This window comes from Sceloporus occidentalis, unplaced genomic scaffold (assembly GCF_023333645.1).
Source record: "Sceloporus occidentalis isolate IW3139 unplaced genomic scaffold, rSceOcc1.0.p SCAF_36, whole genome shotgun sequence".
Lineage (NCBI taxonomy): Eukaryota > Metazoa > Chordata > Lepidosauria > Squamata > Phrynosomatidae > Sceloporus > Sceloporus occidentalis.
In genome coordinates, this window is record NW_028317016.1 from 734,144 (window position 1) to 746,586 (window position 12,443).

A 12,443-nucleotide genomic window follows, 5' to 3' on the forward strand; every position below is an offset into this window, starting at 1 on the left:
ATATCCCAGCATTAAGCACCAATAGCCGGCACATATGGAGTACTGGAACAAAGATATGTATGAACAGAGCTCAGGCTCTATTTGTTTTGGGCTGGTTCGAGGGCCCTGCTCCTCCAGCAGAGAACAGTTTAGTGTGATAGAGAGAATCGTCAGGGTGACCGACACCACAAATTGTATGGACACCTTGCCGACTCCTGCATAGAAGGTCACATATGCAAGTTGCTCAACATTTTCCACCAAGGCAAACAGAACCTGACAAAGAAAACACATACTTACTGAATTCCAATCATTTTACTAGGTGCTTTGCCAGGCTGCTTCAACATAGTTTAACAAGTTAAATAGACAAGATGAGATAACAAGCTTACTTATGACATTAAGAACACTTTTTCTACCAACTACCCAGATGTGGCCTATCAATGCTAATCTAGTGCATTGTCGAACAGTGCAATAACAAAATGTTACAAGACTGAACTTACTGTGAGCTGCTTATCTGACGCGCTGTGTTCACAGGCTCATCTGCAGACTGCGTTTTACTGTTAGGGTCAACACTTTCCACCATTTCTCCGCTCTCAGCATCCAAAGACTTGTACTGTTCCTTGCTAATCACTGTATCTTCACAGATGTCCTCTACGTTTTTATGCGTAACATGTATATCTGATATTATGACCTCTTCCCACTCCTGCTCATGCACTGATGAAGAGGCATGGAGCAGCTGGCTAACCGCCTCATTATTCTCTGTTGATTTGGGTCCACAGGTAACGGAACCTTGATCTTGAGAGTTTGGATCAGGCTGCTGTGTTACAGTTTTGGTAATAGTAGAATGTTTCTCTTTTGCTTGCTTTGCCTAAACATAATTGAACTTGTGTTAATGATACGTCACACCTTAAGACAAAAACACATGTTGCGGTTAACAGTCATAAGAACTCCCCTTGCTTTTTCACAGACTTGTACCTACTACTGTATGGTTTTCCAAGTTCAGTTCTATTATGAAGCAAGGAAACACCCCCATGTCAAGACCCCACTCCCGCGACCCCGAGGATTTGGGTCTTGACCTGGAGAACCGGTGCTTCACCCGGCAATCTCCGGGTCAAACCCGGAGAGTTCCCAGGTATGCCTGTATGGACTGTATTTCCACACAGCTATTTTGTAAAGATAATCCATTGATATGCATAATCAAGAAATATGTGTACTGCATCTACTTGCTAGCCCTTAACTATACAAGGCAGATACAGATAACATTCCATATTCGTTTTTTCTGTGCAAATGCCAAGTAGCAAAGTGAATCACCACCTTTGGAATCCATTTCCCCCCAAGGAAATTGTTGCAAAGGGGACACTTGGGAGGCTTGTGCCTGGTAACGTAGGTATATGTGCAGCCGGGGTTGGTGCAGCTTCCACGTCCCCTCCTGGTGTAAGTGCTGGCCTGTAGGACAATGTAAAATATTTTTTATATTCCTTAAATCAAAAACATGTTAGTTAAAAAAAAAAATATATAGAAAAACACCAATAGAGAGGGTACACAAACTGGTTGTGTCCATGCCACTGAATTGGAGCCTCACTGAATGACTTTGCTATTGTTAATTCTATTGTGTTGTCCTTAATATATGTCAGGTTTATTTGAGGACTTCATGTATATTATTTACAAAGAATGATTCTGGTGCCAGATTTTAACAGTAATTGTCCAATCAGCAGGAACATTATACTGGTTACTTTGATGATAATACCGGTATCATGTTTAAAATTGTACCACAGAACTGTTTTATCATAAATAAACCCCTTACGTTCTAAACATTTACTCAGCTAAACATATAATTATTTATTAGTAAGCAGATTTGGCAGGTTTCTGTTTTGGTATATTTTGAACACTATCATGTTTCACCCAAAAGTATTTTTAACAACATTTCTCTAAAGGACAAAGCTATGAAGTAATGCATCTATCACCACTACAGAAATATGGCACCATAACCTTGATAATTTCAGGATGGAAAATTAAGCATGAATGATTAAAGCAGAAAATTACCAAATCAATTTCCCATATACCATAAACAATTAGAATGGTTGGTTGAAAGCAAATATATATAGGCATCAAGGTGGTGCTCTTTTTGTTTACCAGTTTAACAGGTCGTGATGGCTCCAGTGAAGGGCAACTAGCCATGGGGACCATAAAATACTGAGAGGTGGAGGATGAAGTGCTGCTATCCTCTGAGTCCTATGAGACAAACACAAAGTTGTAAGAATAAACAGTGATAGCAAAGTACAATTAACATATTAATTAGCTGATCATTTTGACATTAATTTGCTAATTATGTTGTCTGAGTAGCTGTAGGAACCTTAAAAGGATTTCTTCTAAAAAGGTCAAAGTCAAGTCAAGTACAAGGTATACTCGCTAAATCAGTTCCAATATTCCACTAAGGACACATGCTAAGACATATATCGCCTACCGAAGGCAGTAAATCTACTATTGATTTCTGCTGTGGCATTCAGTACCTGTTTATGACATGGTTGGATGAGTTTGATGTTGAAGAACTTGAGTGGCCCACACAGATCCCTGGTCCACAATCCCACTGAATACCTTTAGGATGAACTAGAATGGAAATTGCAAGCCAGGTCTTCTTGTCCAACATCAGTGCATGAGCTCACAAATGCTCTACTCGATGAATGGGCAAAAATTCCCACAGAAACAGTTGAAAATCTTGCGGAAAGCCTTCCCAGAAGAGTGGAAGCCAGTATAGCTCCAAGGGGGGGGGGGGCAACTTCATATGAATGTCTACGTACAAGGGATGTTTGAAAAGTTTCCGCACTTTAATATATATATTTTATATTAAAAAAGTGCGGAAACATTTCAAACGTTCCTTTGTATTTAGAATGGAATGTCCTAAAAACAAACCAATCCCGTTCCCGGGATCAAAAATACCCTTATTATAACCCCACCCAAATACATAACCAAAAAAAGATTTTTAAAAACACCAGTGTCACCAGTCCTACCATGAAAGGTAAACGTGACTGTAACATAAGGGCATATGCCCACAGCTGTGTAACACTAATAATATTAGATCATATATACTGTAGTCCTAACAACAGAAATAATTGAATTATGACCAGTGACACAGGCTTATTAAAAACTCAGACGAATAGCCCCCCTGACATGTTTCGCTCCTCAGAGCTTCATCAGAGGTCTGGGCTAATGTCCTAAAAGTCACTGTTGGTGGAATGGTCAGGTGACCCAATACTTTTGTCCATATAGTGTATATCCTATTTATGACATGAGTAAGTTACACACGCACCTGTATTGCCATAACTGTGAGCACTGACATGGCTGCTGGTATGTCAGAACGTGTAACAGCTATTCCACTGCTCTCTTCAATCACCATACTTGTTGCCTGAAAAGGACTTGTGGGCCCTATTTCCAGAGTTGCATCATCAAGTATAATATCACCGCTTAGCTTATCACCCAACGGCCCTGTATAGTGAGAGAGAACTCCACCAGGAAGAAGTTCTTGCACTACATCTGTTGAACTGAAGTTTGTTCCATCTTCTGCTAGTCCCTCCATGTCAATGCACTGCTCTGATAGGGTGACCTGTCCAGCATCCAAAGACAAGAATTTATGTTCCCCATTTTGAGACACACCGACTGATGAAGCGAAAACCCGCTGAGGTTGAGTCACACACAACTCCACCTGCTGTCGACCCATTCTATCTTCGCTCTGTGACCTCTTGGGTATCAGAATGTACTCTGAACGTGGAAGGATCTTTCTGAAGCCAGGAACATCTGAAACCATGGTTGGTGAGCTAGACTTAATATTCTAAACGGAAAAAGAGATAAAGTATTGGATGACATATCATACAAAGGTTTTACATTTCCCAGTGGTCACAGAAGCCCAAGGACCCATAAGGGTATATAGTCATAGGTGAACTTTACAGGAGTCCAAGCAGTAATCTTTGCACTAAATTCCACTAAACTACCAAAAATTCACCATATTCAGAAAATAGAAAATGTATGATTTTTTTTTTTATACAGGAAGCAATTTCACTGTCAAAAAGAAGTCAGTTGGCAATTTTAAGAGCTAAATACGGAATTCAGCCGAATATTAGATCCGCAGCTGGTATTTTTTTAAGAAGATAAGAAAACACAAAACGCAGATTCCAAACAGCTGACCAATTACACCATTTCAGAACTTCTTTGATTGCAATTTTTAGATGGAACATAGCAAGCATTTCATTGTGTCAGCTGATGAATCAGCCATGTTTTAAAGGAAGAAAGGCATGTTTTGTAAGACACTATACATAAATATACACATACTGAAAGGTGTCAGGTTAACGTTTATACATGCTAGCGACATAGTCTGAAGCAGGTCAATGTGTCTGATGTCAATGCTGGCAAACTCTGTGATGATCTCCATTGCCAGTGTGATGGAAATGGAAGAGTCTTTAAGGGTAATAGCGGGACTTTGGATATGAACGTAAACAAAGGTGGGCATAAGCAAACTAGAAGTATTGATGTGGTTTTTGGATAAGAAAAATGTAATATAGTCATATTAGCCTAAGGGAAAATGTAGTCTTTAGTTAATGTTGATATATTTTATTAGGCCAACAAGATAGGCCAATGTGGCATTACATAAGCTTTTATGACCTCAAAGGTCTCTTGTTTAGATGAGGTTTAGATTTAAAGTTACTGTATATTTTTTATATATTTGCCTAAATAAAAGATAACGACTTTACCTAAAGACTTCAGTTATTTTTAAATTGCATCCAAGACAAACTAGAAAACAAAAAGCAGAGAGTTGAAGCAAGGAGATGGAAGAAAGAAAGGTGATCATCTAGAAAAAAAAAAGAGAGAAGGACAGGAAGAACAAATCAGATCAATCCGAAGGGAGAATGTGAATTATGATAAGGTAGAAAAGATACTGACATTCCACCTTTTTAATCACTTAATGCATTTGTTATTTACTTATGAATTACAATGTTTTCTAAGCAGGATTTACAATGGTTTTAGGTGCATTTGTGCTGTAAGAATGAACAGAGATTAAAAAAAGCTCGAAATTAGTTTTGGTGTATCATATATCTTTTACCTTCTCTTTCTTCGCAGCAAATTCAATGAAAGCAAAACATAATACAAAAAATAAAAAATACAAAAAAAGCACAGCACAGAAAAGAGATGAATAGATCTCATCTGGGAGAAAGTGTATTACGTTGCCTTTAGTCTTCAGATCTCCCAGGCGGCCTATATTTTGCAATGCAATGGAACTTTTTATTTATTATAAAAAATACTTCCATACTTTGTTGATCATTTACTTCATTTAACATATATTGCCATAGTGGTGTTGCAAGATGCTTCCATTTCCTTCCTATATTTTAACGGCTAATAAAACATTGATAGTCAGATTTACATCTTTTCATTTGTCTTTAGCAAAAGTTCAATATAGAATAGGAAAGCTTGAGGTGTAAGATTCCATTCAAGTTTAAACATTTTCTTAAAATATCTGTTTTTCACTAGCAGATGTGTTGAGCACAAGAATGTAATGCTAAATTTGTGATCCACACTATCACATTCCCTATTTAACTACTTGCCAGACCCGTCATGGCAGAATATCCTGAGGATCCTGAAGCAAACTGTGTGACGTTTATCAATGGCTTTATTCATTTTTGAGCAAGACAAGGAAGAATGCTTGACATTCATATGAAGGCCTTCTGTAGGTTAAGCAGCTTGTCTATCAACATAAATTCACTTAGAGGAAGCCATCCATCACACAAAGCTAAGTGAGGAAATGCTTTATAATGTCAACTGAACCAGTGTTAACCAGTGTTACCAGTGATTTTAACAGGAAAACTCAGTTTTTTGTTCCACATAATGTGCTTCAACGAGAAAAACTAAGTAAAGACGCAAATCATCACTGGTGACTTTTGTAATCTAGTCCGTCTAGGATGTCCAGAAGACTTTTGCATCTGGACTGGTACAAATTGCAATTTTAACAAAATTTGCCAATTACTGCAATTTGTATGAATCCTGAAAAACCAGGAGGGGCCACATAACGGAACTGAAACTGTAAGGTTCTAAAATGGGCGCTCTTTTCATGAATTGTACTTAAAGATCCAAATGGCTACTCACAGAATCTAATCCCTCCTTCTCCAGTTTTGCTCGTTCCAGATAATAGCTTTTCTCAGCCACACTCAGAAGCTTCCAACTCTCACTTATCCTCTTGTTAATCTCAGACTGGGGCAGGTGCGGTACCTCCTGCTGGACCTTCAAGTAGATATCATAGTAATACAAAAGGTAGGCAGACCTAGAACACAAGAACTTAGTGTAAAGCAGTTACATAGTTAGATCCTTCAAGTTCAGCCTTTCCCATATCTGTTTATTCCTTGCTTTTGATCCAAAAGAAGGCAAAAAAAACCCAGTTGTGGCTCTTTCCAATTTTGCACAAACTAGGGAAAACAAATTCCTTCTCGACCCCAGAATGGCAGTCAGATTTCTCCTTGGATCAAGAAGCTGTTTCCCCATAATGTAAAAATTATATCCCTGAATAGTGTTTTTGCAAGTATCCATCCAATTGTTGTTTAACCCCTTCGAGACAAAGGCTGATTTTACTTTTTGTACCCTTTGTGACAATGGCCTTTTTAACATTTCTGCGCTGCTTGTGTTTAGCTGTAATTTTCTTCTTTCCCGTTTACTGAACCCACACACATTAGATATTGTTTTTTTCAGGACAAGAAGGGCTTTCTTTAGATGACATTGTTTTGATTGTATCATATTATTTACTATTAAAAAAATTATAAAATATGGTGAAAAATTTAGAAAAAAATGACTGTTTCTAACTTTTAGTTGAAAAATCTTTTACTCATCTATAAAAGGTAATGAAAAAACCTGCTAAATAGATTCTACTATTTGTCCTGAGTTTAGAAATACCCAATGTTTTTATGTTTTTTTGCTTTTTTCTACCCATTATGGGGCAATAAGTACAGGTAGCGTTTTGCTATTTCAAAGCCATTTTTTCCAAATCTGGTAATTCTTCCCCCCATGTGCCATTTCGGGTATCTTTGAACCCGGCCAATGCAATTTACCCCATCAAGTCATATATTTTTGAAAACTAGACAGCCCAGGGTATTCCAAATGCTAGTATTTTAACTCTTTCCATGCACCATATCTACCACCAGTCTTTGTCAAACTTTATGGTAGTCATTTTTTTGCATTTGTTTTGTCATACACATTTTACTTCAGGTATGAATTAAAATGTTCTAGTTTATGTCACTATCACAAAACACCCCAATATGTGTTCAGCAACATCTCCTGAGCGCAGCGATACCCCACATGAATGATTTTGCCTGGCTGTTTGGGGGCAAAAGGGCCACATTTGGGGCATGCGCATTTTTCAATGTTGAACTTTGGCATTTGGGGATCCACTGCCCATGCCCTATTTGGTACATCTTTGAGCCGAGCCATTTCAGTGTGCCCAATAAACCCATATATTTTTGAAAACTAGACACCCCAGGGTATTTCAAATGCTAGTATTTTAACTCTTTCCATGCACCATATCTACCACCAGTCTTTGTCAAACTTTGTGGTAGTCATTTTTTTGCATTTGGTTTTCCACACACATTTTAATTCAGGTATGAATTAAAATGTTCTCGTATATGTCACTATCACAAAACACCCCAATATGTGTTCAGCAACATCTCCTGAGTACAGCGATACCTCACATGAATGATTTTGCCTGGCTGTTTTGGGGCAAAAGGGCCACATTTGGGGCATGCGCTTTTTTCAATGTTGAACTTTGGCATTTGGGATCCACTGCCCATGCCCTATTTGGTACATCTTTGAGCCAGGCCATTTCAGTGTGCCCAACAAAACCATATATTTTTCAAAACTAGACACCACAGGGTATTTTAAATGCTGGTATTTTAACTCTTTGCATGCACATATTTTACCACCAGCATTTTTTCAAAGTTTGCAGTAATATTTTTGTGTGTGTATTTTTCCCACACACACCTACTTTATGTATGAATTTACAGCTCCTGGTATATGCCGCTGTCACACGACACCCCATAATGTGTTCAGCAACATCTCCTGAGTGCAGTGATACCCCACATGCATGGGTGTGTCATTTTTTGGGGGAACTAAAAGGCCACATTTGGTACGTGTGCATTTTTCTAATTGGAAATTAGATGTGTGGCCATCCTTCCCCCCGTGTTAATTGGGACGTTGTTGAACCTGGCCCATTCAATTTACCCCATCAAATCATACCTTTTTTAAAAGTAGACACCCCACGGGCATTTAATATGCCAGTATTTTAACTCTTTCCATGCGAGAATTGTTTTAAGCTAATATGCTAATTTTAGGACTTGCTCACAAAAATATATATTTTATATATATATATATTTTTTTTTAATTATTTTTTTTTAAAAAAAAAATTAACATTTTTTTTCAACTTGGAGGTTCCCCTGATAGTGACATCAGTGGGAAATGATTTTTACATTTTACTGTTTTTTACTATTTTTTTCTAATTATTATTAATTTTATTTTATTTTTTAATTTATTTTTACTAATCACACTGTGATTAGAAAGCTGGGCTCCATTGACTTGCATGGTGAATGCAGTACCTGTATTCAACCTGCAAGTGGAGCCAAAGTTCTCTAGATGGTCTGGACCATCTAGCGAACTTTTAAAATTTGTGGTTCCTGTTACAGGACGGCGGCCATCTTCCTTGATGGCGAAGATTGCCGGCAGCTGCGGCTGTGACCGCTCTCCGGAGCGGTCACAGCCCATCAAAAGGTTAGTGTTTGGTGTCGCTGGATGCCTCCTGATCGAGGCATTCCAGCGACACCATTTAAGTTTAGGAGGCGATCGTCGATCGCCTCCTAAACGCTTTTAAAACGGGCGTCCGCCGCCATACAAAGTATGGCGGATGTTGACGCCCCGTGGAGGGGCCAGAGATGGCCCCTTCGTGCGGATCGCGGCGTTGCTGAATGCCTCGAGGTCGAGGCATTCAGCAACGCTTTTTGGGTGCAGAAAGCGATAGTAGATCGCTTTCTGCACCCGTTTAAAGACGTGCCGGTCCTGGCACGTCAATTGTCGTAAAGCACATGCTTTTCCGTGCCGTGCCAGGACCGGCAATTGTCATTAAGGGGTTAAATGTCTGCTATTGATATCCAGACCAAACAGTTAATGACTTCAACAGAATAGATACTCTCAGGGTTAACTTGAATATAGCGCAGGGGCGTCCAACCTGCGGCCCTCCAGCTGCTGCAGGACTACATCTCCCATAATGCTCTTTCAGCGAAGGGGCTGGCTGAGGAGTATGGGAGATGTAGTCCTGCAGCAGCTGGAGGGCCGCAGGTCGGACACCCCTGATATAGCGCCTTGGGTTTAAAAGATTTGTTGTCTTGTCCTTGATGACTTAAAATCCAGCTTTGTTGGATGGGCTTGTTTTATTGTAACAAAAAGTATATTTTTCTTAAAAAATGTATTTCAAAATATTAGCGTATTCTTTATTGTTTAGTGTATATAGCTTAATACAACTTTCAAATGATGTCTAAAAAGTCCAGCAAATCTTTGTTTATATTTGTTATCCTAGTCCATCATCAATCACCAGTTGCTGACCATCTTGCAACTAGTTGACGCAACGTCTAGATTCTCATACAAATAAACCTGGTCATTTCTGCGGTTCAAAGATTTCTCTTGGTTTACCTGGGTTTCTTTACTGTGTCCCCTTGTTCAATGCTGCCTTTGTATCGCTTTTTCTTTATAGGAGGTTTGGAAGTCATGTAGCTTCCCTCTGTCTCCTCGGAGACCACAGTCACCTCAGTGCCATCAAATGGAGCATCCATTTCTAAATGTAAAAAAAAAATCTTTATTATATCTATCTTTCAGAAACATGGCTACAAAACTAAGAAAACAAAACTTATATATTAAGAATAATAAGAAATCCTAGAAATCGTTGTGGTCCTGTATTCCATATAAAACAGTGTAGTGATCCAATTGCATAAACTATAAGTTTGAGGGAGGAGGACTCTGACCATTAAAAGGTGTCTTCTCAGAAATAAGGCACTCAATCTTATAGTTATCTGATATTCAGTTCCTTAAAACAATTAATCTCCAAACGGGAGAAGAAATGCATCCCTAACATTTTATTTGCCACTGAGAGGGTTAATGAGTGAATTTTGATAAGACGAGACAAATGTATCATTCAGCACATATCTGAGATGACTTTGATTCAGGTCATTATTGCTAATGCCTCAAAATTACCATAAATACAAAAAGTCTGTCATTTATCTCCTAATTTCATGCAAATAATATTAAAATAAGATGCATGATTACAAAAATAATGAAAGCTAATTTACGAAACGCTTCACTAGCATGAGATATGTATCTTAATAAAAAATACAAGTTTTCTTGTTTGATTGCTCTATTTTCATTCTGTTCTGACCATCCCCCTTAAAACAAACACACACCTGTCATACTGTCTTTTTCTGCTACATAGTAATTACGATCTCTATTTAATCCCTAAACAACTTCTAATAAAGTGAAGCTGGCTTCTCTGTTTTTCTCTTCATTTTCCCTACTTGTCATGTCGAGTAAGCTAAAACACTGCATTCACTTTCATTGGTAGGTTTCAGTGGGAAAGACTTTCCTGTCCAAAAAGTCTAACTTGTCCCTACTCAGTTCCACCTACTTAACTTCACAATTCTGTCTTAACCCCCAGTATTTAATCCTGCTTTTAAAGATATTTTAACACTAGGTGGTTGATCTGGATATAACCAACATTACATTCGATAGCAATATTTCGGTATCACACTTCCAAGAAGCCTCTGTTTAGAGGGAGCAGTCCTTCTTCCCTCTCCGGATATCCCTCTTTACCAAAGCTCAGAATGGTTGCTGGGTATGAATGCTTTATAGGTGTCAAAGCATATCAAAACCTTTTTTTTTTTTTTTTTTATTCATGCACAATTTCCTTAGAAAATAAACTATAATACATTATATATATATACACTGATCAGCCATAACATTATAACCACCTGCCTAATATTGTGTAGGTCCCTCTTTTGCAGCCAGAACAGCCCTGACCCATCGAGGCATGGACTCTACTAGACCTCTGATGGTGTGCTGTGGTATCTGGCACCAGGATATTAGCTGCACATCCTTTAAGTCCTGTAAGTTTCGAAGTGGGGCCTCCACGGATTCATCCTGGTGCCATGTGTTCTGCAGGTATGATGTAAAAGAAAATGTGAATCATCAGACCAGGCCACCTTCTTCCATCGGGTCCAGTTTTTGTGTTCACGTGCCTATTGTAGGTGCTTTCTGCAGTGGACATGGCTACACAGCCCCATAATCAACAAAATTAGATGCACGGTGCTTTCTGACACCTTTCTATCAGAACCAGCATTAACGTTTTCAGCTATTTGATCTGCAGTAGCTCATCTGTTGGATTTGACCACACAGTCCAGCCTCCCCCCCCCACATCGTGCATCTTTTTTCCTTCCTTGGACCACTTTTGATACTAACCACCGCAGACCCGGAACACCCCACAAGAGCTGCAGTTCTGGAGATGCTCCGACCCAGTCGTCTAGCCATCACAACTTGGCCCTTGTCAAGGTCACTCAGATCCTTACACTTATCCATTTTTCCTGCTTCTAACACATCAACTTTGGGGATAAAATGTTTACTTGCTGCCTAAGATATCCCACTCACTGGCAGGTGGCACGATTCTTAGTGTTGTTCACTTCATCACTCAGTGGTCGTAATGTTATGGCTGATCAGTGTATATTACACACGCACACATGAAAGACAACTGAAAAGCTCTGATCTGAGAGAGGAACAGACACAAATATATTTGCCCTGGGTTTATAAAAAAAAAAAAAGCATTACGTAAAATGCATGGAGTAAATCATAGCAGAGCCCCAACGTTAGCATTCTGTACAATTAACATAAGAAAGGATAAACCATCATTAATTATGTCTTCCTACAAAGGCTGTAACTAGCAAATGTTCCCCATGATTGCTTGGAACAACAACGCGGAGCTGGATCCCCTTTCAAATACAAATAAATTGTTACATCTGCGACTGAAAGTTCATACCTCATATAAACATTATATGTCGGAAGTGCTGTGAAACATCAGGGGATTTGGAATTTTAAGACACTCAGTGATGTTTCCAGCCTTGGAAAAATGGGATATAGTAGATAAAATTAAACTATTTAGAACAGAAAAATAGATATTGCTCTCTTAGATTCTTTTTAGTTGAAGTTGATGCTTTATAGAAAAATATATGTAAGCTTTCAGGATCTTCAGGGATTTAAATCCATGTAATGTGAAAACACTCACCTTGAGCCCTGTTACATTATATCATTCAACTTGGGGCCATACATTTTAGCTATAGCCAGCAGAGGGGACAGCAGGCCCTGTTGAAAGCCTGTTATCCAGCGCACAAACAAGGATTTAGCCTTGCAGATCC

The 12,443-nt window shown here is 38.8% G+C and overlaps 1 protein-coding gene across 1 annotated transcript in view; it reads right to left on the minus strand.

Moving 5' to 3' along the window:
• The window catches only part of LOC149297840 (HMG domain-containing protein 3-like), a 28,719-nt gene extending 18,898 nt beyond the window's left edge, over positions 1 to 9,821 (minus strand). Inside the window, exons 1-6 of the mRNA XM_089488058.1 lie at positions 9,682 to 9,821; positions 6,106 to 6,280; positions 3,284 to 3,802; positions 2,110 to 2,208; positions 1,291 to 1,422; positions 477 to 844 (exon numbers count right to left, since the gene is read on the minus strand). Of these exons, the coding sequence (XP_089344184.1) occupies positions 477 to 844; positions 1,291 to 1,422; positions 2,110 to 2,208; positions 3,284 to 3,802; positions 6,106 to 6,280; positions 9,682 to 9,821 (1,433 nt within the window). The remainder of the gene's footprint in view (positions 1 to 476; positions 845 to 1,290; positions 1,423 to 2,109; positions 2,209 to 3,283; positions 3,803 to 6,105; positions 6,281 to 9,681) is intronic.
• Positions 9,822 to 12,443: the final 2,622 nt, after the last annotated feature.